The sequence below is a fragment of the Malaclemys terrapin genome, chromosome 8 (genome assembly GCF_027887155.1).
Source record: "Malaclemys terrapin pileata isolate rMalTer1 chromosome 8, rMalTer1.hap1, whole genome shotgun sequence".
Lineage (NCBI taxonomy): Eukaryota > Metazoa > Chordata > Testudines > Emydidae > Malaclemys > Malaclemys terrapin.
Window position 1 is genome coordinate 37,320,354 of NC_071512.1, and position 25,975 is coordinate 37,346,328.

The 25,975-nt window shown below is 49.1% G+C and overlaps 1 protein-coding gene across 1 annotated transcript; it reads right to left on the reverse strand.

Annotated features, from left to right (window-relative positions):
- Nucleotides 1-983: 983 nt before the first annotated feature.
- HARS1 (histidyl-tRNA synthetase 1) lies at nucleotides 984-25,097 on the reverse strand. The gene is made up of 13 exons (XM_054037928.1): nucleotides 24,988-25,097; nucleotides 24,695-24,784; nucleotides 18,763-18,882; nucleotides 18,294-18,389; nucleotides 17,092-17,217; nucleotides 16,712-16,819; nucleotides 11,577-11,675; nucleotides 6,332-6,425; nucleotides 5,861-5,988; nucleotides 5,537-5,779; nucleotides 3,563-3,679; nucleotides 2,504-2,650; nucleotides 984-1,533 (listed from the first exon to the last, which is right to left on the reverse strand). Exons 1-13 carry the CDS (start codon nucleotides 25,078-25,080, stop codon nucleotides 1,474-1,476), a joined length of 1,521 nt encoding a protein of 506 aa, XP_053893903.1. The 5' UTR covers nucleotides 25,081-25,097; the 3' UTR covers nucleotides 984-1,473.
- Nucleotides 25,098-25,975: the final 878 nt, after the last annotated feature.

A 25,975-nucleotide genomic window follows, 5' to 3' on the forward strand; every position in this document is an offset into this window, starting at 1 on the left:
ACTGACCCATTGAGAAAAGGCAGATATGCCTTGTAACTCAGCAAAGTATGCAGGAACTTGCCCATGTGACTCCAAACTCCATTTGGCTGTAATTTTCCACAATAAGAACAAAGAGGAAAAGACTATAAAAGGCTGATGCCTCCTCTCCATCTGGTCTTCAATCCTGCCTTTTACCTCTGGAGGGACTTTGCTACAAGGAAGCTCTACACAAAGGACTGAATGACCCATCCCAGCTGTGGATGTGCTCCAGAGACTTGATTTGAGCCTGCAGTTTATTTTATCACTGCTACAAGCCTGAACCAAGAACTTTGCTATTACTGTATGTAATTGATTCCATTTAACCAATTCTAGCTCCCATGTATATCTTTTTCCTTTTATGAATAAACCTTTAGATTTTAGATTCTAAAGGATTGGCAACAGCGTGATTTGTGGGTAAGATCTGATTTGTATATTGACCTGGGTCTGTGGCTTGATCCTTGGGGAGCAGGAGAACCTTTTTTCTTTTACTGGGGTATTGGTTTTCATAACCATTTGTCCCCATAATGAGTGGCACTGGTGGTGATACTGGGAAACGAGTGTCAAAGGGAATTGCTTGTGTGACTTGTGGTTAGCCAGTGGGGTGAAACCAAAGTCCTCTTAGTCTGGCTGGTTTGGTTTGCCTTCGAGGTGAAAAAACCCCAGCCTTGGGCTGTAACTGCCCTGTTTTAAGCAATTTGTCCTGAATTGGCACTCTCAGTTGGGTCCCACCAGAACCAGCATAGTTACAGTTTCCAATGGGAGTTTCCAGATAAGGCTTTTCACTGCACACTGCAAAATACCATCCCCAGTGCACTTTTTAAAAGGTCCCTGGAACTCAAAGAATGGAACAGCAGCAGCAGTGACATTTAACACCCGGCACTTGTCCTGAGGGAGTGTGGGGGGAAGAGTAACAGAGGCCCTGAAATCCTTGCAATCCCAGAAGACAGTCACACAAGAGGCAGGTGTGGGACTGTCAGAAGATTTATTAAGCTTGCTTAGAATGTTTTATACTTTGAGACGAGGTCATTTCCCCTCCAGGCAGAGAAGTGACACCGTGCAGAACCTTTATTCAAACAGAAAGGAACATGAAGCTGTGACCAAGATTCTCAGTATCTGCCAATGGCCCAGGGCGCCACAGCTCTGCCCAGTAACAGTAATGATTACAGACACACAGCTGGCATTCTCCAAAGTGTCTCAGGAAACATCCTCTCCAGCTCTCTCACTGGCTACGCCCAGGAGCACAGTGTTCTTTAAAAGGCAAAGCAGCATCTCTGCTCCCTCTGGGAAAAGGAATTTCATGATAAAATAATAAATACGGCTTCAAAGACCCCTGTGCCCCCACTGACATGTCATGAGCAAGAACTCTGGCATTTAGAGAGGAAATCTCTACAAGTCTTCCCCTTCCTCCGTATCAGTTGAAATCCAATAAACTAGCTGATGTGGCTGGCTGGAAGGCTAGGGCTGGCACGTTCGCCTCTTGATTTCCTCAGTGAGGTTTTCCCTGCGAACATCAATCTGAAAAACAAATAAATGAATTAACAGAACCACTCCCCTCCTATAATCCAGCCTCCTCCTGGAACCATTCTTCTCCAGTCCATCCAAGAATACCCCAAATCGCACGCACTGCCCTGTCTGACAAAAGAGCACCTAGCTGTCCTCCCACAAATCAAGCCAAAGTATTCAGAACTGTTCATTTTTGAAGTAATGTTTCTAACACACACACCCCTTCTCTGCAAAACAACTCCTAGGTAAGTGGCTCTCCAGCTTGATTCATCTCTAGCACAGGGTCCAATCTAAACAGTTTTTAATAACTCCTTTCTCTATGGCGTCCTTAAGACCCGGTTGCCCAGCACACAGAGAATGCTGCTATCCACCTTCTCATGCAAAGAAGCACAACCATATCCAACACCTTCACAGGCTCTCCATGCCTGTAGGAGCCAGTTCAAAGTTGCCCTTATTTCTGAACCATCCCTCTGTAGCCTTGCTCCAGCCTATATGTGCAAAGTATTGTCACCAATTCACAGACCTTATCTCCACTCCCCTCCCTGTCCTCATCTAGCATCTACCTCCCCTCTGTCCCCGCACTCAGTTTAGCCATTGTCGGTGGGCGAGCCTTCTCCTCCGTAGTACCTGCCACATCAAACAGCCTTCGTGTAGCTCACTGACTCTTCAAGTCAGATGAATGTGCCTAGCTCCTTTGATATCTTCTGCTGATATTAATTCTAAGGCCTCCTGAGATGCAGTAATATGGGAAGGTCCCCATACTAATACAGCTGCATTATATCCACTATTGGAGTATAAAGGAGAAATTCAGCAATGGTACCCAACAATCATTCATGTGGCTGAGAGATTACTGACACCTCAATTTCTCTTCCTACATCCATTTCCACGTACTGGGGTGGCTTTGGTCCACTTCATCTTTGGCAAGTCAAAGCCTGTTAATGTCTATCTTCAGCCCATCCCTTATATTCAAAGGCATCCTCACCTCTTCCCTGGTAGCTACGACTCGCAGCTTGACAACTCCATCCTTCAGCTCCTGCTCTCCTACGATGGCAACGAGAGGGATTCCTGTGTCTTCACAATACTGCAGCTGGTTCAGCAGCTTGGGGTTCTTCTTATACAGCATCTCTGCCTAGAGGGGACCCACAGTACAGCAATACATTTGATACCTGCTGATTTCTCCAGGCACCCACTTGCCATTCCTGTTCTTGGATTTCTCCATCTAGTTTGCATTTGAGGCAGCAGGACCAGATCTCTCAATGACCAGGCAGGGGGGCAGGGTCCCCCTTCTGAAGAGCAACCCAATTAGAATGCTTCCAAAACTGAAACAGCTTACCCAACATTAGCAAAGTGTGCCATGGGCACAGGTGGAGCTCTTTTCCTCTGCACTGTTTTGCTGAAGCATAGGGAGTCTCTCCTACCAGTTCCAATGGTGGGTCTGGCAGTTGATGCTAGAGAGCAAAAGATGCAATATTCCCCAGCTAGGCAAGGCATCAGGGGTGTGGCATGAGGCACATAGCTCTCTTAGCTCTGCTGGCATCAGAAGGGCAACCGATGCATGCCATGCTAGAGAGTGCCCTTTGCCCTGTAGAAGAGGTTAGCAATATTCCCAACTTGGAGCCAAGTGAGAGCTTGTGTAAAGGATTTCTAGTGCTGCACAACACAGGGAAAGCAGGAAGTCTGGAAACCATGTGCTGCTACTGCCACCAGGATGTAGCGTGTACAGCTTTTCTTAAAGGGGTGCCAACCCCCCTTCCCAGCGATTGGCAGCTCTGGCCCTGCCTCATGTACAGCAGAGTGAGTGCCTAACTGTAGGAATGGTGAGGCTGGATAGAAGAGAATAGGCAGCAAGGTCACATTCAAGTAGGCAGGGCTTGCTGCTCACGTGGCATGTCTCCCCAGAGCATCTCCCTCCTCTCCACTTATGGGGTTAGGGTAACACGAACAGGAGGATGGCTCTAGTCCATGCCCAGCACTGGGAATGGAAGGGCTGGAGCCAACCAGTTTCCTTCTTCTCCCTCACTCAGACTCTGCCCAGCCATACCTTGATCCCAGAATCCCACAGCTCAGAGATGAGCTTCAGTCTCTCTTCAAGGAGTTTCTTCTGTGCAGCTGCTACAAGCACTTGCGTCTCTGTGGTCCGGATCTTTTCTTCTGAAGCCTGGATGCAGGGACAGAGTCTTGTGAGAGTTGTTGATGACGTATAGAAACACCCAGCCGCTCATGAGCTGAGACACTCCTCACCCACCCAGACCCTTTCTATCAGGACCCACCACCACTTCACACAGAGCACTTCGCACGCATGGATTCAATGGGGACTGGGAAGCCAGTAGCTTAGACAGTGGAAGGTCAAGCCAGCAGCAGCAACACAGTGGAAGAGCCCCTGGGAACCCCAACAAGCCAAATCCCCACAGTTCTACATTCTATATCCTTGGGGATCCAATTTGGTTTAAAATGCAGTTTCTAGCTTTCCCCACTCCAGTGTCACGGGGTTGGAGTTTCTGCTGGAGATGAGCAATTCCATGGAAGCTTCCCCCCAGAGACCTTCCCAGAGTAACAGATGTACTCTCATTGACCTAGCCTTACAAAAAACATGACCAGCTCCATAGCAGCAGCAGGAAAGGTGGGACCCAGACTGAGCCAGGTACCACTAAGTTAAGCAATGCCAAGCTCGAACGAACACACTCTCTCCCCCTTCTTCCCCATTGGAGGCCAGGAACTTCGACATCTTTATGCTCTTCTTCCCTTTCTGCCAGTTACTCAAAGTGGCATTTTCCTGGCTCTACTTTGCCTGAGAGCCCCCTGTAAAGCTCACCTGTTAAGGAGAAGCTTTGGGCTTGTGCCCCAAGCTGGAGAGGAGGTGGTGGCCTAAATAGATTTGTTTTCTTAACATGAGAAAATCAGATCTTGTCTGGTCTGTATTTGCAGGGGAACTCTATGGCTGATGAGAGAGCTGGGGTCATGAAATCACAAGAAACTGAAACATAAGCAATTGAGCAGGGAAGGGATTTGCAGTCAGGTTGCTTTAGACTGGGTGGTCTGTCCCTTTAAGGGCCAGGCAGCCCTGTTATGAGGCAGAGCCCCTTTAAGAACAGGTATTTGGACTTGTGAGAGGGAAAGATCATCTCCAGCTGGGAAGGGTCAGCTGCTTCCCATACAGACTGAAAGAGCTCAGAGGAGGAGGAGGGAAGCTACAGGAAGCAGGTCGGCTGTTGTGGCAAGGGACCTCCCCCAGGGCGATGGCACTTAGGATGAAAAGCCTTGGTTTGTGTTAGTTTGTGAGTTGTGTGTTTGAACAATAAATTAAGTTCTGAGGAAAAGGGTCAAATCCAGCCTCTGGGCTGGTGCCAATCCTGCTGGGACTGTGGAGATAAATTAAAATAGTCTAATAGTAGGCTAGTGGCTTAACTCCTGACAAAAGACTTGGCAGAAAAGTTCTCAGGAGCAGATGTCCCTCCAGCCCAGCAGGAAGGGGCTGGGGAGCTGAGGAAGAAACAAGAGCAGAGGTCAGAGGTAGCGCTAAAGCAATGGGATGAGGCACCTTCACAATTCTGCAATGACAGACACTGCTTTCCCCAGTTAGAACATGAGCTCCTGCCTCCCTGCTCAGTGTATTAAAACCCATGAACACTCCATGTGGTAGCTGTCACTCTGACAACCCTGTGCTGTACCACTTTATCTTTCGGTCGGTAAGCTCTTTGGGGCAGGGGGCTGTGTTTTCCATCTTCCTAGATGGTAAAGCAGCATCTGAACCTGGGTCTTTTGTTGCCAGATGGAGTTACAGAGACTGCCCAGTCACTACTGTGCTGATCATATTTACCTGCCTAAAACTGGTTAATCATGTAGAGCCACAGCAATCTGACTTAGACAACTAAGTGGCTGACCAACACAGGTTGTGAGCCTGCATGCTCCCCAGCCCCGCAGCTTTTGATCAGCCCTGTGTCAGCAGGGAGGAAGGGCAGGTGCCAGTCTGTCCTCCCTAGGATCAAAGGAGGAAGAGTAGCCAGGTGGCACTCACCTCCACTTTCTGCTCCATGATGGAGAAGATCCGCTCGATTCCAATGCTGACTCCCACACAGGGCACCTTCCGCCCCTTGGGATCGAACATCCCCACCAGCCCGTCGTAGCGGCCGCCTCCAGCCACACTGCCCACGCTGACCGGCTCCTCCTTGTGGGCGTTCTGAGGCTGCAGTAGGATGGCCTCGTAGATCACCCCAGTGTAATAATCCAGACCCCGCGCCAGGCTCAGGTCGAAGGCGATCTGTGGGACAGGAGGGGAATCCCATTACCAGGCACAACAAATGACCCAGTCAGGCCTGGTCAGTGTCCCTTCACCACTCACCTTATCTGCGATGCCAAACAGGGTCAGGTACTCAAACAGCAGCTTCATGTCTCCCAGCCCCTCTCGGGCCAGCTTGTTCTGGGACAACTTAGGGTCCTGGAGCAGCTGCTCAATCAGACCCAGCCCACCTGCAGAAATGACACACAACTTAAATATACCAGGGAGGGTGACGTGGTCAAGCTCCCATGGACTCGCTCCACTCAGCCTGGCTCACAGCCACCTGCTCACTCCTCCAGCTTCATGCATCTCTATCTCCCTCCCAGGGGATACCGACCATGCATCCTACCTGTGACGTGCAGGCTGCATGTCAGCTCGGCCTGGGCAACAGCAGCTAAACCTCTGGGGAACCCTGACCCTCCCCATGCAGAGACCAAGGAAATTGGAGTGGCTGGTGAAGTGACCCACATGGACTCTCATCTGACCTGGTGAGGCTGGACAGGGAACCAGGTCTCACAGCTCCACAGAACTCACCATGCAGTTGAACGTATTCCCCGATGCGATCCGCAGCCTCTGGCGAGAGCCCCTTCTCTCCAACCATCTCGCTCTTCACATCTTCCCATGTTGCCTGGGGAGGGGGAGATGAGAATGTTAATCACAGCTCCCCAGGCTGAACCCACTGTTCCTGGGAGTTGTTCTCAGTGGAGCACTCATCACCATCTCTCCCTGTCTGCCACTGTTCTGCTTCATATAAATAGAGCAGCAAAGAGGAATTGGGAAATCAGACTCTAAAGCACCTTGATGCCTCAGAATTCCAGGATCTAGTCAATTTATTTCATGTGAAGCAGAACAATGTGTGGCAAGGTATAAAAGAAGATACAGTAAAAATCGTTATAAGAAAAGAAAGTGAGAACACAGCTAGAAAAGGCTAAGAGAAAATAAGAGGGGAAAAAAAATACTGCAGAGATGACAACAGGGAACACTTCGCAGACAAACCTACCCCACAGCACCAAGGTCGGTAAGTATTTATCTCCCCTCTTTTAACAGAGGGGAAACTGAGGCACATAGTGGTTAAGTGGCTTTTCCAAAGTCACAGCTAGAGTCAGCTTCAGAGCTGGGATTAGCCGGGGCACCTGGGCTCCTGGTCCTGGGATCACACCACTACAAAGAAAGAGGCAGCGATGGAGGAGGACAGATTGGCTACTTTTGTTAGTGACTCAGTTGTCTGTGGAATAATGATGCAGGGTGCCAGCATTTACAAATGAATAGCCAATTACATATTTTAGTAGCCCACTAGACCAGGCCATTCACCCCCCTCCTAACTACTATATTTCTTGGGAGTGCTACACTACACAGCATATCCAATGAGCATATCCAACACACACTACCCACTTACCAATGCATCCCCTCAGGGCATTGTTACTCTGATAACATTACCCCTTACCCTGTCTTAAAATCATCTTGTAAATCCATCCCTGGGACAGCAGCTCTAATGGAATTCATCAAGCAAGAACATGGAGCAAACTATCACAGAACTCAGGGATGACATAGCAAACAAAGCTTTTGTTTTGATCTCAGGCCAGGGTCACAGCAGTAAAAACATCTGAGCCCACCCAGGACCTGTCCTCTCTACAGCTTCTGCTGCTGCACTGGTTACGAATTGCAGGTCCCATGTTTGCCAGTGCAGATACTGGCTTCCAGGCCACGTCTACACTAAGAAAAAAGGTGTCATTTTTAGAAGGAGATCACTAACACACTGTAAAAACCCTCGTGTAGACAGGGCAAAATGACTAGCTATACCAAGGTAAAACTACACCTTGCCCTTTCTCCACTAGTGTTTACAGTGTGTTATGATCTCATTGTAGAAGCCACACCTTTTCCCCCTAGTGTAGACGAGGCCTGAGTATGCAGCCAGCAGCCTGAAATAGCTCAGGCCTTGTTTCCACTTAAAAATGAGATTGTCCTAGCTACATTGCTCAAGGCTGTGAAAAATTGTGTGACCTCAGCAATATAGTTAGGTTGACCTAAACCCTGGTGTAGATGTAACTAAGTTGATGGAAGAATTCTTCTGACAACCTAGCTACCACCTCTGAGAGAGAGATTAACTACAGCCATGGAAAAATCCCTTCCATCGAAGTAAGAAGCATCTACACTACAGCAGCACAGGTGCAGCGCCACATGCTCAGAGAGAGACAAACTACATCTGGCATTTTGGAGTTAATGATGAACCGCAAAATGCTAGCATTAACTCTTTCACTGCTGAGCATTCAAACCTAAGCATCCAGCTAGTAGCCTTTCTTGAATGTTGTTAGAATCATTAAAGGAGGCCTCCACAGGAAGAAGAATGCAAGTGTTAGAAGTACATTCTAGAGCAGTGGTTTTCAAACTGGGGTACATGTACCCCTAGGGGTACAGGAGCTTTCGTCGGGGATATGTAAGAAAAATCCTGTAATGGCAGACAACGCATTTTATTTAGGAAGACTCTGCAATCTAGTCATAGGTATATTATGACCCTATCTCAGATGGGGGTACATGGTAGGCTACATTATTTGGAAAGGGGTACGCAGCCTAAAATGTTTGAAAACCACTGGTCTAGAGCAGAGGGCTGCTAAAGACAAGACCAGCTGCTGCAGGTTTTGTTTTATTTACAACTACTCAATATAGTTAGTTTACTAACCACTCTGCCTTTTCCTGTGTGTCCCGAGAGATTTCACTAAAGCAGCTGTGTAAATTTTTCTCCCCCAAATTCCTCTGAATTAGTAAAGGTTCCAGCAAGTTTCCAAGTGTCCTACTGACACCCTTTGCTAGCCCACGTAGGGATGCGCAACTCCCAGTGACGCCAAGGGTAGTGCTTGCAGTGCGCTTGCAGGGGTGGGCCCTGTGTATAAATCTCTCACTGTTAATACTTTCAAACATAGGAAGATAACTGAAGTACAGCCGGGGCGGGCTGTATGTTTTTTGCTGCCCCAAGCATGGCAGTCAGGCAGCCTTCGGCGGCATGCCTGTGGGCGGTCCGTGGTCACGTGGATTCAGCGGCATTTCTGCGGGTGATCTGCCGGTTCAGCGGCTTCAGCGTACCCGCCACTGAAACCGCGGGACCAGTGGACCACCTCCCGCAGGCACGCCGCCGAAGGCCTCCTGACTGCCGCCCTTGCAGTGACGGGCAGGCCGCCCCCCGCGGCTTGCCACCCCAGGCATGCACTTGCTGCGCTGGTGCCTGGAGCCGCCCGAGTACAGCAGACATCTCAGCTGCAAGGATGGCTCTCAGCGCTGTGAGTAGAGACAGAGCCAGATTAAGGCACAGACACTATAGGCCCCAGCACAAGGGTTCCCCGCTCCTACAGTCGGGTGAGCACATCAGAATCTCAGCTTTCGTAAAAAAAGTTCCTAGCCCTCATGCAGTAGAACCTCAGAGTTATGAACTGACTAGTCAACCACACACTTCATTTGGAACCAGAAGTACACAATCAGGAAGCAGCAGAGACAACACCTTCCATCCCCCAAAAAAGAAGCAAATACAGTACAGTACTGTGTTAAACATAAACTACTAAAAAAATAAAGGGAAAGCAGCATTTTTCTTCTTCATAATAAAGTTTCAAACCTGTATTAAGTCAATGCTCAGCTGTAAACTTTGAAAGAACAACCATAATGTTTTGTTCAGAGTTACACACAGTTCAGGTTTCAGAGTAACAGCCGTGTTAGTCTGTATCCGCAAAAAGAAGAACAGGAGTACTTGTGGCACCTTAGAGACTAACAAATTTATTAGAGTTACAAATAACCTCCATTCCCGAGGTGTTCATAACTCTGAGGTTCTACTGTATTTGCAAAGGAAAGCTCAAAAACACAAACAAAGTGTAACTGGTGTAGCTATATCTGCCTGAGTCTGCAGAGAGTCTGAAACAGTAGCTCTTAGAGGGGGAACTGTCCTATGCATCTCAATTGGGTATTAACGTCAAGACCCAATGCATGGCGTAAGGGATGGTCAACACCACCCCAGCACAGGACTCTGTGTATGGCGGGAGAAGATTACAGTGGGTGCAATCCACCCTCCCAAGCAACTACATGTCAGCTACCAGGTTAAGTACTGTGGAAGCTCCCTGCTGTAATTGCTGCCCCTCTAGGAGAGGGCTGGGCCCCTCCTGCTGCTCTATGGGAGGAGAGTGAAGAAGGGGACCCTATGCTAATGTCTGTGCCTCTCTGGGAGGGGAGAGAGCCCCCCACCATCAGGGCTCAAAGTGTGTGTGGAACCACAGCACAAGGAGGTCACAGGGCCCCTCCTCTGTCACGGTGTCCCTAGGCTGCCTTACCCTGGCTCCTTACCTGGGCTTTAACTCTGTTTACAGATTTTCCAGTGGTCTGGTTTCTGGCTCCAACTCCTTATAACGTTCTTTTAAGGTTTCCCCCTTCAGTTAGCACAGAGGAGCAAAGTCATTTACAGCCTTAACTCCAGCTTTGTAAAGTCTGCCTGGGAATTACAGTCAAGACTCAGCAGCAAAGAAAACTGTCTAGAGAGGCAGCTGAAGGCCAACTCACTTTTTGACCTCATTCATCTTCACAAACCAAAGTGGAGGTGAGAATTGCTGCTATTGTTCCTCCTGGAAACAAAGCTATTGACCAGTGCAGAGTGCTGGGCTGTTATCTTTAACTCTGGCTACAATACAGAATTGGACCATTACAGCTCATCTACACTAGCCAGCCTGGTTGGCATAAGCCTGTCCACCACAAGAAACGTGCATATCCCACACACTGTGGGTACCAATCTCAGCGCTCACAGCTTCTTCAGGCTGGTTTCTCTTTCCTTCCTCTGTACTTTCATTTGATTGGAACATGGAGATGGTTTCACCATTACTCCATCTCCCTAAGCATCCACAGTGCAGCTCCTTCCTTCCTCACAGGACATACAAGTTGCTAGGGCAAGGGAGGCTTTGAAGTGACAAGTCCGCATATGACCCCAGCCTCCCACAGACACTACAGCTAGCAATGCCCAGCCTCCACAGACAGTGTGTCTCCTGCTTTGATGCTGGCTGGAGCATTGTTGAGCACTAGAGCACTTGCTCACAGGGTGATATTTACAGAGCCATTGACAGGACAATGCCGCTACATCCTATTCATTTGCAAATTTACCTGACAAAACTCAGTCCTCAGTCATCTGAAGTGTGGCTGGCTTGCAGGATCCTGGCCTCTATACTCCTCCTGCTGCAGTCTGCCACTATGCCAGATACCAAGGCTTTAGCAAGGTTCCATCTATACTACAGATCTGTGCTGGAGAGCAGCTGGGCTGTAATGAGATCCCCAGCACAACAGTGGATGTTGATGGCCCCACAAACACTGAATTAGAAAAAAGCTTTTGAACGTTCCGATGCAGCATGGATTCCAGATGGCAACCAGGAGTGGGGTGGTGGGATCCCTGCGCTCCAGACACACAGGAGCTTCACTACTCCAGGTTAATAACCAGCAGCTCATCCTTTTAAATCTTGTGACGGTGAATTAAGAGACCTGCAGAATCCCATGGATTTAGGGTGACTTGCACTGTAAATCAGTTTGCTCAGGACCCATTGGGGATGTTAAAGGAAATAGGGTGTTTCGTGGAGACCTAGTTACACTATCTAGGTGCTGAACCCCCAATGTCCAACACACGGGGGAAGAAATGAAATCATTCAACGTTTACTAGCATTCTCTAACCAGATTCCACTGCCCTTAGTCTGTCTGAGCAGTCTGTGCTGACTGGGAGGGCTGTGAAACCCACAAAGCAGCTGTAACAGGAAACCTCAGCCCTTACCTTGTCTAGTTTGTCCACAGTGGAGCAAATCATTCGAAACTTGCTGTCTGGTACCCCGCAAACTGCAAACATCCCATCGAGGATACGCCGGTCGTTGACCTGGAAGGAAGCAGAGTCACTCAATGGGAACCCAATGGAAATATCCCAATTACAACAGAATCTTCAGCTCCACTCCTCTGAGACTTTGGGGGTAGAGAAGAGGGGCTGGCTACCACCCCGACCCCACCTAGCCAGCTACCCCTACCACCATCAGCTCCCAGAAGTCCCAGGGGCTTAGCTGCTCCTGCTACGAAACAGTGGACAAGTGAAAACTGGATGACAATTTAGCTGGACTTTCAAAAGCCTCTGACAAAGGGCCTCACAGGAGACTATTCAGGAAGGAGAGGCACGGATGAGAATTAAAGTCCCATCATGGAACAGAAACTGGGCAAGACAGAAAACAAAGGAGGAGGAGGAAATGTTCAGTTTTCAGCATGGCAAAGGTTAACAGCAGGTGCCCCAAGTTTCTGTATGAGGACCAGCGTTTACTGAACACATCAACAAGCAGCAAGGTGGCAAAGTGACAATTATTACAGTTAGCCAAGTCTGAGGAGCTAAGGTAGGTGCGTGGGTGGCACAACAGCAGACAAAGCTCAATGAATTCCAATGCAAGGTAATGCACAGCAGAGAAAATCATCTGAATTACTCAGACACTGCTGGGTTTCAAACTAACTACCACCACTCATGGGGGGAAAAACCTAAGCATCAATGAAAATCGAGCAGCAGTGGCCAATAATGAAAACAGATGCAAAAGGAATGGGACAGGGAATACTGGAAATATTCAGTCCATTAAATGCCTCAATGGCATGCCCTCACCTGGAATACTAATGACACTTCTGGTCACCCTCTCTCAATGGAGAAAAAGCACAAAGAGTGGGGGTGCAGAAAGAGGGGAGAGCAGAGATTCAAAGCCTGTAAAGTCTTCCAGACGGGAAGAGACTCAAACAATTGGAATGAATCTACAACAGAGATTAATTCACTGACAAAAAGTTTCATTAACACAGAGTTAAGATTGCTGGATGGTATCTGTGGCCTTGCAAAATGTTGACTCCAGCAAAACTTAAGACTTCTGAAAAGAATCAGGAAATACAGAGATAAGGTAAATACCCAGACCTCCTTCATTCTGCCCCCCTGTAGCTGGCAATAGCCCCTTGGAATTAGCTGCATGCACTCCAGCTGCTTTCACTGCCTTAGATGTCACTGCATTGAATGGTGGAGGGATTAGCTGGAGCAGATTGGAAGAGCCTGTGATTGAGATATGAAGCTATTTTTTGGGTGGAGGGGGGGTGCAAAGGAAAGAGGTGCATGTCTATGAGATAGGTATATCTCCATGTATGGGGGGATAGCTCAGTGGTTTGAGCATTGGCCTGCTAAAGCCAGGGTTGGGAGTTCAATCCTTGATGGGGCCACTTGGGGATCTGGGGCAAAATCAGTACTTGGTCCTGCTAGTGAAGGCAGGGGGCTGGACGCGATGACCTTTCAAGGTCCCTTCCAGTTCAAGGAGCTAGGATATCTCCATTAATTTGGGGGAGAGGGATAGCTCAGTGGTTTGAGCATTGGCCTACTAAACCCAAGATTGTGAGCTCAATCCTTGAGGGAGCCACTTAGGGAGCGGGGGCAAAAATCTGTCTGGGGATTGGTCCTGCTTTGAGCAGGCGGTTGGACTAGATGGCCTCCTGAGGTCCCTTCCAACCTTGATATTGTATAATTCTATCTTGGGGGATACTCATGCAATGTAACACTGAAATGTGGGAGTCTTCTTGCCACAGGGATTAGCAGTTAGGCAGAAGTAAGATGAACCTTGTCTGTGGGTTTAATGAAGGGTAAGGGGAAGTACAGTAGAAAGCTGTATGGCATTGTGTGCCTAAGAATGAAGGGGGGTGTAAAATTTAGCAGCTGTAGTGTTCTTTCTGTGTAGCTGTATGGGGCAAGCGTAGGCATCTCCTTTTCAGTACAATGCAAAGGCAGAGGGCAAGTATGTGTTATGGCACATGGGCACTCTGCTCCAAGAAGGCAGAGATATGGTTGTGTGGGCATGTACCATAACGCTCTATTTCATGGTTTTCACAAGTTTGAATTTTGCTGAGCACGAACTGTCACTCAGCAACCTTAACTCTGCTTTAACCAAATTTCCTGTCAGTGAATTTGCTGTTTTGTTTTGGATTTTTTTTTTTTTAAACAGAAAAATGTTGTTGGTAGGAGTTAGCGTTCATTATGGGGCAGTTGTAATTATCATATAGATTTGCAGTTGAGATGCTCTCCCATAGTACTTTTCATCAGATCTCAAAGCACTTTACCAAGAAAGGAAACAGCATTATCCCTATGGGGACACTGAGGAACAGAGCAATGCTGCGACTTGGGCAAGGTCACTGAGCAGCCTGTGGCAGCACCAAAAATAGAATCCTGGTTTATTGAGTCCAAGTCCATTATTCTAACCACTAGACCACCTGGTGGCTGTCAATCGTGTGTGCCCCTGCCATATACTTTGTGAGGCTTAGAAATAGTTAGGTATATGTCTAACTGAAAAGCTCGCTCACAAATGTTGTTCTCAATTTCACTCCCCCAAAGGGACAGTGGGTTCCATGCTGGGTCAGATGTCCAGCATTAGGGACCTCTGTGACAGGATCAGAGCCCAGGTTTGATCCATAGATCTGTGCACAAAAAATGCTGTTAAAATATCTCAATTTTGAGAAAAGCTGGGTTTTTTTTGCGGGGGGAGGGGCTGTATCTCCAGAACTCCTTGATCAAATGATCCCAAATTTGGACCAATAACTCTACCCCATGAGGCACACCAAATGTCAAGGCATATCCAAATAACTATGTAGACTTTAGAGCACATAGAGCAGGGGTGGGCAAACTTTTTGGCCCGAGGGCCACATCAGGGTTCTGCAACTGTATGGAGGGCTGAGTAGGGAAGGCTGTGCCTCCCCAAACAGCCTGGCCCCTGCCCCCTATCCACCCCCTCCCACTTTCCACCCCCTGACTGCCCCCCTCAGAACTCCCGACCCATCCAACTCCCCCTGCTCCTTGTCCCGTAACCGCCCCCTGGGGACCCCTCCTCCTCCCTGTCCCCCGACTGCCCCAACCCCTATTCACACCCCTGCCCCTTAACAGGCCCCTGGGACTCCCACACCTATTCAACCCCCCCATTCCCGGTCCCCATACCGCCCCCCCAGAACCTCCACCCCATCCAACCACCCCCTGCTCCCTGTCCCCCGGGATCCCCTACCCCTTATCCACCCCCCCGCTCCACACCCCCTTACTATGCCACTCAGAGCACCAGGACTGGCAGCCCCGCCGCCACGCAGTCTAGAGCACCGGGGCAGGCCAGCGGCTCTTGCATCTGCACTGCCTGGCAGGAGCTTGCAGCCCTGCCACCCAGAGCGCTGGCAGCATGGCGAGCTGCGGCTGCAGGGGAGAGGGGACAGCAGGGGAGGGACTGGGGGCTAGCCTCCCCTAGGAGCTCCTCGGGAGCTCAAAGGCCGAGCAGGAGGGTCCCGCGGGCCGGATGTGGCCTGCAGGCCACAGTTTTCCCACCTCTGACAGAGTCATCATTTAAACAGAAAGCTGTTCTTAACTTTAACTATCAAGGCACCGGCTCTGTATATAAGAGTACATGACAGAGAACTAATCTTTAATGAAGGATAGAGAGAAGGCAAATTGGGCACTTCTAGTCACTTTCTCTCAGAATACAGAACAGCGGGACATCCAATTACACCTAAAACTCAAGGAATTTTTAAATTGCACAATGCATAATTAACCTGTGGAACTCACTGCTACAAGATGTAACGGAGGCCAACAGTTTAGCAGGATTAATTAAGCAATCAGATGGTTATATGGAGAATGGGCACACCTGCAGTTACACAAGGGAGGTAACAAATTTTTGGAGGATTCTAAATCCTCCTATGTCAGGGTATAAACCAAACACTGACTGATGAAGGTCAGGGCAAGCAGCTTTCCCTGTGGGCAGGTTATTCCATAATTGCCCCTTCCTCACAAGCACCAGCTGCTGCCACTGTCAGAGAAGATACTGGATTAGATGAACCTTGGGTCAGATCCAGTCTGGCAGTCCCTGGCAGCTCCCCCTGGGGTGGTCCAACAACACAGATAGCCCCCATCATAACCAGATATTCCACTAGGAAATCCCAGCAACAAGTTTGCAGCCAGCGCTGGCTTCCACCCCTCCAACTGATCCACAGAGCCCAGCAGTGTCTCGCTAGGTCTATGAACTCACAGGGGGCCTTAGCTGCCTCCAAGGTTCTCCCGACACCACTACTCCCATTGCTGTCTCGGGGCACCCGGTCCCTTTCTAACAACCTAGCTACCTCTAATTTTCTCAGGTCCTATTGCCCCCATTTGTTCAAGGTAGACTATAAGAGAGGCTGTGTCTGCACAGCAGTATGTGCTGCGTGCTGCCACACGTGGGCCGGGAGTTCATCTCTTGTTGCACAGCATGGGCTGAGCCCAGGGACAGATTCCCTGGAGGAGGTGATGGATTCTCAAAAGGGAGCAGGGATGAAGGTCATCAGTACAAGGGTGGAGGTGTGGAGCTTGCAGACTCAAGGTGCAACACGCAGGACCTCACCATGAGCATCAGAAGCCCTGAAGAAAGAGACGAATACTACCGGACCCTTTTTTTTTTTTTTTAGCACTGGGTGCCCAACATAGCAGTCGCCCTGCTGCCTGAGCTGGGTTTGAGAGCTGCTGTCTGACTCCACCCACCAAAACATGACAAGTTCTACACCTCCTGGAGTAAAGCACGTTAGACATGTAACAGAAATGAGGCATAACACCCTTTACTACAACAGGCAAAGAAGTTGGGTGACCCTGTCCACCCCAGAACTCCCTTCTGAAGAGCAGCTTGAGATGGTGGTAGCTGGGTGACAGCCAGTGTCAGGTAGTTTCTCTAGCATAGACAGTGCATAGAGAGGAGATGCCACAGACACTAGGGGTTCTGGATCAATCTGCATTGTGCATTACAGAAGCTGCAGGTGCTGCCGGACTGAGACCAGGAGCAAGCAGAAAGCAAGGAGAATGCTCTTCACTTCACAGCATCGTCTAGAGAAACCAGCACTGGCACCTGGCTTGGGTTTTACCTTAATGAGGAAGTCTCCAATCTGCAGCCCGCTCAGGATCTCATGCACAATCTTCAGACACTCAGCATCGGGAATCATGGGGTCAAACTGGCCGGCGATGTCAAAATCCTGGGGCACAAGCACAGGCAGTGAAAATCTGGGCAGTGTAACACAACTGGGGGAGCCCAGCAGCAACCAGGGTCCCCAGATATCCAGCTCCCCATGTGGCACCCAGGCCCCAGACACAAATAGAGTTCTCTTCCTCCCTGTCCACTTCCTTGTGCTTTGAGCCAGCACTGTAGTCACACATATAGGTCCACCTTGACTGAGTTCCTGGGGAACCCTGGCCCAGACACACAGCTCCCCACAGCATGGAGAACACTCAGACTGCCGGTACTCACACACTGGTAGAACTCCCTGTAGCGGCCCCTTGTCATGGCCGGATTATCCCGTCTGTAAACTTTGGCAATGTGGTAGCGCTTAATGTTGGTGATTTTGTTCATTGCCAAATAACGAGCAAAGGGCACCTGAGCACAAAGGGTTAAGGGTGGAACGTAAGAAGACTCTCCTGTGGCTCGGAAGATCTAGGACAAGAGCCACCCAGCCCTTCCAAAGGGGGTTGGTGTGGACAGGATCACCCAACTTCTCTGCATATAGTAGCAAAGGGTGTTATGCCTCATTTCTATTGTGTCTAACCAGCCTGGTTATCACTCTGCAGGCAGAAGTCTGGTTAACCCCTCCCCTGTTATCCTGGCTCAATAGGGTACACACCCTTCTCCAGGAGTAACAGCTAAGAGGCACTCATGCTCACCGCCTCAATCACTGAAGCCAAAGGGAAGAAAAGGAGACAGCCCTGCAGCAATTATTACTATCAGACATTCTGCTTCATGAAGGCATCACAGCTTCATTAACCCCCATAAGAACGGCCATACTGGGTCAGACCAATGGTCCATCTAACCCAGCCTCCTGTCTTCCGACAATGGGCAGCAGCAGATGCGTCAGAGGGAATGAACAGAACAGGGCAATTTATCAAGTGATCCATCCCCCATCATCCAGTCCCAGCTTCTGGTAGTCAGAAGTTTAAGGACACTCAGAGCATGGGATTGTGTCCCTGACCATCTTGGCTAATAGGCACTGATGGACCTGTCCTCCATGAACTTATCTAATTCCTTTTTGAACCCAAGCATAGTTTTGGCCTTAATAACATCCTATGGCAATGAGTTCCACAAATTGACTGTGCGTTGTGTAAGGACGTACTGCCTTATGTTTGTTTCAAACCTGCTGCCTATTAATTTAATTGGGCGATCCCTGGTTCTTGTGTTATATGAAGGGGAGAATAACAGTTAAAACAGCTGAGTACAGTGAGTCACAGCGAGTCTGGCATAGCCAGGAACAGAACCCAGGTCTCTATTCCCAGACCTGTGCTCTTCCCGTTAGGTCCTGTTGCATGACAGCCACACCACTGAGGACCTGGAATCAAAGACCCAGGCAGAGACTGCCCTCCCCATCTCCTTCTTGAGGCCTCCACATGATACTGCCCATCAGTGAATGTACTGTGTAGGATGAAATCGGCATGCCAGGAGCAGGAACTGTGGCAGGATACAGTCAGGTCATAGCGAAGAGACAGCAGCTCTCCCCCCTGGTCTTTCAGGTCATAGATGAGCTTCGAGTCCTCCCCATACTTCCCCGTCAGAGTTTCCTAGATGAAACAGAGAGATGACATCTCAGGTGAGAAGGGACAAAGCCTAGGAGCACAAAGCTGCAACAAGAGGCTCAGTGAGGAAGCAAGGAGATGCCACATGTCCACATGATAAGCCAAGGGTGCAACCTTTAAACCACAGTTTTACTACAGAAGGCTCTCACTTTTCATGGGAGCTGCTCACACTGAGGCCTTAGTCAGGGCGCCTGCCCTTCAAGTTATGACTAATGCAGCTACCATACTTTAAAATGCACCCAAAGATTTCAAGGGGAAAACAGCTACAGGCCTGGGGATCATGTCCAACTCACGGGTCAGTGCCTTAACCAGCACAGCCACCCCCTCCCAGATGTCACCTCATAGCTCCTGCACTCACTTTCAGCTCAAACACAGGAGTGTCGATGACTTCAGCTCCATGGCGCTTGAAGGTGCTGATAATGATGTCGAAGACTTTCTCCCGGATGGCCATCTGCTTGGGGTTGTAGTCCCGGGTGCCCTGAGACCCCAAATCAAAGGGAAGTGGGTGAGAAGAGCACAGAACCATGGCCTGAGCTGGTAGAATGATTCTGCCTCGATGAACATTAACATGGATGGGTACATTCTGCTTCTTCCATGCACAAAGGAAGGAAGTGGTGGACTAGGTGTGTCATGTGTCTAAAATACTTACAAAGCCAGAAAGACAGGGATACACAATGGGAACAGCATCAATACACCTGGTGAAAGGGAATTAACCAAAAGCAAAAGCTCCAGCCCAGAGAAGAATGAGAGATCCTTGGACCATCTCTAAGTGCAGGTGAAAGCCATAAGATGCTGTCCAGAAGTGACCTGGCTACTTATACAGCTGCTGGGTAGCACACAGCTAATGGGAGCCAGAGGTTCATAGATTACAGAGGGAAACTTCATGAGCCAGAAGGTGGAGAATCCAGCACGGATCCAATTACTTCTACAGGACCAATAGCATGCTTGGCCCTTTATAGGCGCGTATAAAGGCAAGGTCCCTGCCTTAAGGAGCTCACAGTTTAGAGAGGCACCAAAGAAAGGAAGATATTTCTGAGTCAGTGTCTGGTAAAATAACCCAACTAGAGGATAAGGCTGAGACGACAGAGGAGCTTTCGAAATTTAGGAGTAAAGCATCAGGCTTATAGGTGTTTTAATCTAAGAATTCCTTTAGACAGAGAAATTGGACATTTCAGCAAGACCAGAGGGTCTGATACTTGTCTCCTGAGTGCACCTTTGCTATGTGAAGGGGATGAGATTTCTCATTCCATTTCTTCTTTGTTAGAATCACTGAATCATTCTGATCATCCCCTCCAGACAGCCAAAAACCACCATGACTGACTATTAATAAATTCAGACCTTATTCTCACATGGCAGTTACCGGCTTTGCCTCTTCTACTGATAGAGTCATATGTGGTATCAGGGAGAGAAAGGGGGCACACAATATTAAATAATGTGTGATTCTGTGGGCCAGAAAAGGAAGACTGGCTTTTAATGTTATGTTTACTGCTAACATTTTTCCAGATCTTGAGAAGCTGGGAATTGTCTCAAATTTTAAACAACTAGAGACTTTCTTCCACTTTTGCAGTCTTACTAGTTACTTTTTTATTTTAGCTAAAATTTGGAGCACAGGAGCAAGATGGATCAAGGGATCAGGTTATCCAGCCTTTCACCTACTAGTCATTGATTCAAATGCAGCCCACATTCATTACCATCAATAGGTTGCTTAGTGGTCTTTGTGGAATGAGTTGAGGGGTCTCTGCCTAGTGGACAGATGTCCACATCACACACACTACTATCACAAATGGCATTAATTACCCCCTTGCTGCTGTTCTCAGCAGAGGCCAAAAAAATGACAAGGCCCAAGATTGAACTCCCATGCCCACAAGGATGGGCCCTTCTAGAAGAAGGCAGATACGTATGCAGGTGGCATGCCGTGCTGCTAGCCATCCCAGACGTTGCATCTCACCTGACACCAAAAATCTCTAGAAAAAGACATTTCAATTTTTTTTAATTAAAAGTTTCTAGTGACTGCTTGTGATGTCTCTAGCCCTGGCCACACAAGCAATTTTTTGCAATTATCCTGCCATTGGTCAAGCACCAGTGTGGCACCCCTGAGGCTAGGACGTGCAGCAGTGCTAGTGTAGGCTAGCTGCCAGCTTTTACAATGATAAAGACACTCTGCACTAGTGCTCCAGCTGCTGCCAAGGCCATTGCTTCTGTAAAAGCAGGAGGCTGCCTGAAGATTGTGCCATGTGTACAGTGGCACAGCCTTTGAGCCTACAGATCTATTCAGCCATTTACACCACATTCATCACTGTTATTTGAGCAAACCATAGTTCTAAGCCAGCGGTTCTCAAACTGTGGGTCGGGATCCCAAAATGGGTTGCGACCCCATTTTAACGGGGTCGCCAGGGCTGGCTCAGACTTGTTGGGGCCTGGGGCTGAAGCCCGAGCCCCACTGCCTGGGACCGAAGCCAAAACCCAAGGACTTCAGGCCTGGGTGGCAGGGTTCAGGTTACAGGCTCCCTGCCTGGGCTGAAGCTCCTGGGCTTTGATTTTGGCTCCCCCGCCCAGGATGGTAGGGCTCAGGCTTTGGCCCTGCCACCTGGGGCAGCTGGCCTAAGGCTTTGGTCCCCGCTCCTGGGGTCGTGTAATAATTTTTGTTGTCAGAAGGGGGTCGCGGTGCAATGAAGTTTGAGAACCCCTGCTCTAAGCAATGCTAACTTCCCTCATTTACTTGAATTGAGTGCTAATGGAAGCTACCTTATTACCTTTGAAATTGGGGACATATTTAAAGGAACCTGAAACAGACAGAATCCCTGAGCTTCTGTAAAATTCTAAAGAGAAAAACATCTACAGCAGATTAAAACTGACTGACCTATGTCCTATTTGGCCAGCCTCGGGATGCTCAGGGCCCCACAAGACAAAGAAAATGACAGTCCCTATTCCAGGGACTGTACTTTAAGAACCGTCAGTTACTGTCCCAGCAAGATCCCTCATCAAGCAGATATCTAACATCAGCTACAAGGCTGGGGAACCTGAGCTGTTAGCTTCCTGGTCCCTTCACCAGATGTGGCAACCACTATAAATGGTCTGGCTGCTCCAGGGAAAATGCCACATAACATCCTTGCACCCTGCCTGTACTCATACTTGAGGGTGGAGCTGGCTTTTGCAGGGGGCGCAAGGTTTAAAGTCCACAGCTGTGATTGCTCTGGAAGAGCAATATTTTAGAGAAAAGTTTTCTAGCTCTGGTCACCAGGGTTACTTATTACCACTATGCCCTAAAGATCACAGGTTAGTCAAGGTCATCTCACAGCCACCCTGCGCTGGCCTTTGGGTTCCCTTCATTTTTCGGAAGACCCCAGATCAGTTCACAGCTAGATGGGCACCGTTGCCCAGGCAACTGCTCATGGAGCTTGGAAGGCCACAAGTGCCCTTCGAGACGGATGCCTTCAGTTATCAGCTCCTCTGCTGAGCAGCCAGCATGGATCTCTGGTCAAAAAGGAGCAAGTCAATAGATAGAGGCAGCATGGTCTAGGGTTTTTCAACCCATGGATCGGAAAATTGGGTTGCCAGAGTGTTTCAAAGGGTCACGTGGCAGCTCCTGTGGCTCCTGTCCCATGGGGCTGGCTGGGTTTGCCTCCCTGCTCCAGGCACTGCAGCCTCTGGGGTCCCAGCGCCACTCAGGTTTGGCCCAGCTGTCATAATAACTGGAGTCCGGGTAGGCCAAATTTGAGTGAGTGGCACGGCAATCCCATGAGCTAGGTCACAACTCCACTCACCCAAATTTGGTCCAGTCAGGGAGCAGAGCCAAACCTGAGCAGTGCTGCAGCCTTGGAGTTTGCAACACCCAGAGCAGAGAGCCAAGCCCAGCTAGCCCCACAACACAGGAGCTGCAGGAACTGCCACTGTGGGGAGAGTGCCGGGCAGGACCCAACCCTCCCAGGATCCAACCAGAACCACCCCAGGGCCTCCACCCCCAGACTATTTACTGGGTTGTGACAGGCCATAAACATTTACAAATGGGCCCTGAGCCCAAAAAGGTTGAGAACCACTGATTTAGGGAGACTATACAGGCTCCATGCAGGGCAAGGTGGCAGCATTACCTGCCATATGGGGTGTCCCTTGCAGTGCACATGTGCTCACTCAGTCTGCTGTCAGTTACACCAGCTCTTCTGGGGTTTATGAAAACCAGGATAAAACCCTGTGCTTTGTTAACTACCAGGAAGAAGCCCTGAAGTCTGGGACATTCATCTATCTCGAAGGCATAGGGTTAAATGATTTATTTATCAGCAGTGGAGACACTTTCTCTTTAATGCATAGTAAAGTGTGGTCATAACAGACAAGACAGTGAGGGATTTCTGGGAAGGTAGGGCTGGGATACACACAAAGCTGCACTGTTTAAACTAATGATGGGTTTCTAAACTGATGCAAGTTCTGTGTGCAGACAAGCTTTTAGTTTTGTGTTCTGTTTGCGGATGGGAGTTGCTGGTGGCCAGGTGTTTCACAGACCTGGCTGAGTACACTAACGGCAGCTTTGAAAGTGCCCCTCCCAGTGCAGTTACCAGGCTGTTCAGTGAAGTCTAGCTGCTTTGACTTGGGACAGCCCATGAGAACATGCCACCATACAATCTGGATCACCAGAGAAACTGTCCCCTGCAGATCTTCTGTCTGGGAGAACAGTTATTTGGATTGTGCCAGTGTATTTGGCACTACATAAACAAAAGAGCAGGACTTTGCCCTAAACAGCTCACAAAGGATTACAGGAATTACTCTCCCAGATCAGGTCAGTAATTGGTGCTTAAAAAGGTGCAAGAAACCCCAAAATGGACAACTATGGTATGGAATAACTTGTCCACAGAGGACATTCTTCCTAATCCTAGTCAGTTTGTGGTTGGCTTATGTCTTGAAGCTTGAGGATTTAAATCTACGTTATTTTGGGGGTATTTTTGTTGTTGTTTTTGGATGCAACATGTGGATATTCTCATTACCCATGAGAATGGCCACACTTTTTTTGAATCCTACTAGAGAAAAAGAGAATGGGAGACAAAACCAGAGCAGGGTGATGGAATAAGGAAGATAAGCTTGTGGCTGATTTTAAAACAATTGTTTTTTAATGCACTAAGTCTATGATCTTTTGGCCCTTCATTCATTTTGAAGGCCAAGACTATAACAGGGTTCAAAAAAGAGCTAGATAAATTAATGGAGGATATGTCCATCAATGACTATTACTCAGGATGGGCAGGGATGGTGTCCCTAGCCTCTGTTTTGCCAGAAGCTGGGAATGTGCGACAGTGAATGGCTCACTTGATGATTACCTGTTCTGTTCACCCCCTCTGGGGCACCTGGCATTGGCCACTGTTGGAAGACAGGATACTGGGCTAGATTGACCTTTGCTCTGACCCAGTACGGCCGTTCTCATGTTCTTATATGTTCTTAATCTAGCTACATAATACTGTTTAGGTGTATAGTCCTATTGAAAGACATATATTCTAAAGAGAAGCATGTGAAGGCCTGGGGGCCACACAGATCATGCACACAAGGCTCTTATGGAAGATGACCCACAGATAAGGTAAAAGGAAGGAAGATACACAAGACCTTGTCTACATTGAGATTTCTCCTAAAGTTCCAGTGCCATCACCCTCAGCACAGTTCCACCAGACATCAGGTGCCAGAGATTGTAAGTGATTTTACCATTGTGTCACATTCACAAAGTGGTTAGACAACATGGTTCTTACACTGCTAGCAGTGAGTCAGAGGCCTGTCTATACTAACACTCCCAGTGATGCCACCACTTGTGGAAACTTTTAAGAACTTGCAAAGCTAACTTCTTCCTCTAGCTGTGTTTATGGGCATCTTCGGTGGAGTGAGGAGGGTACAATAGATGGGGGTTGGGTAGGGGGTTCAAGATGAATTTATTTAACTGCAGGTTTCTCAGATGGACAGGTACTCCATTGGCAGAGCCTGCAGTGGCTGTACAAAGTAGAGTGAAAGCATGCTTTCCTGGGCCTCCCGTCCTGCTCCAGTCCTGGCTGTTTACACACCTGGGTCTCAGGTTTCCATGCCACTTGGTACCTTTGTAAGCGCACACAGAGCCTTTGTCAGACAACTGTGGCTGGAGCCTTCAAGCCCTGCACCCTGGTAACATACTGGCCCTGGGCCAGACTATGCTGCAGCTCATTCCTCCAGGCAGATGCATCTGAGCCACGCACTGTGGGGACCAAGGCAGGCTGTCCACCACCAGAGGGAGAGGGGAAGTGAAGAGGGGCTGCCTGTCACAGCCTCAGAGTCCAGGGCTGGGGACTTACCTTTGGGGTCTTGAGGACAAACTTGTGTTTCCCATCATCTGTGCCCAACTGCGCCTTCAGCTCCAGCAGCTTCGCCACCTGCTCAGCCACCTGGGTACAGAGACAGGACGGCAGATGAACAGCACCACCCAGGGAAGGCAGCTGGGCTTCCTGGCCCTTTCCCGGCCCGGACATCCTGCTTCCCCAGCCCCGGCAGGCCCGAGCCCCCAGCCAAACCCCCTGGGACAGGCGCGCGGGAGCCGGAGCGGGCGCTACAGCCCGGACAGGGAGCCGCGGGGACGGGCCGGGCTCACCTCTTCCGGACTGGCCTTCTCTTGCTTCAGCCGCCGCACCGTGTCCGCCTGGCGCCGCAGCGCCTCGCCCAGCTCCGCCGCCTTGTCAGCCATGGTCACCGCAGCGCCCGTCAGCCCGGCTGCCGCACTCCCGTCTCCCACCCACCCCGGAACCTCACTGCACTGAGCATGCGCGGATGAGCTGGGCATGCGTTGTAGCAGCGTCCGAGGCCGCTGCCCACACTTTGCCCTTCCCTGTTCTCAGAGAATGCTCGCCGGTCAGCGTGTGACCCGGCTATAGGCACAGCGAGACAGTCAGTAGTTAAAGTTACGCATGTCTTGTGCCTTGCTGCATCAAGGCCTCAATTAAAAGCTCGGTTGACATCCCTGACACCTCCTCACCCAGACTGCTGATCCAGACTCCAGAGTGATCTGCGTGATGCTACGCAGAGATGGGTCCAAGAGGTCTGAAAAATAGTCTTTGCACCTTTAAGTCAGTGGCTCTCAATCCTTCCAGACTATTGTACCCCTTTCAGGAATCTGATTGTCTTGCCTACCCCAAGTTTCACCACACTGAAAAACTACTTGCTTACAAAATCAGACATAAAAGTGCCACAGCTCACGCTTACTGACAAATTGCTTACTTTCTAATTTTTACCATATACTTTTAAAATAAATTAACTGGAATATAAATATTGTGCTTACGTTTCAGTGTATAGTATATAGAGCAGTATAAACAAGTCATTGTTTGTATGAAATTTTAGTTTGTACTGACTTCACTAGTGCTTTTTATGTAGCCTGTTGCAAAACTAGGCAAATATCTAGATCAGAGGTTCCCAAACTTATTTGGCCTACCGCCCCCTTTTCAGAAAAAAATTTCTCAGCGCCCCCCTGGAAATCTACCTTCTTTAAGTGAACAAACAAAGATGTAATCACAAATTTGCGTTCTTTTATGTATCTATATTTCTACCTACGTCCTACAATATAGTAAAGAAAGATGTTGTTGTAA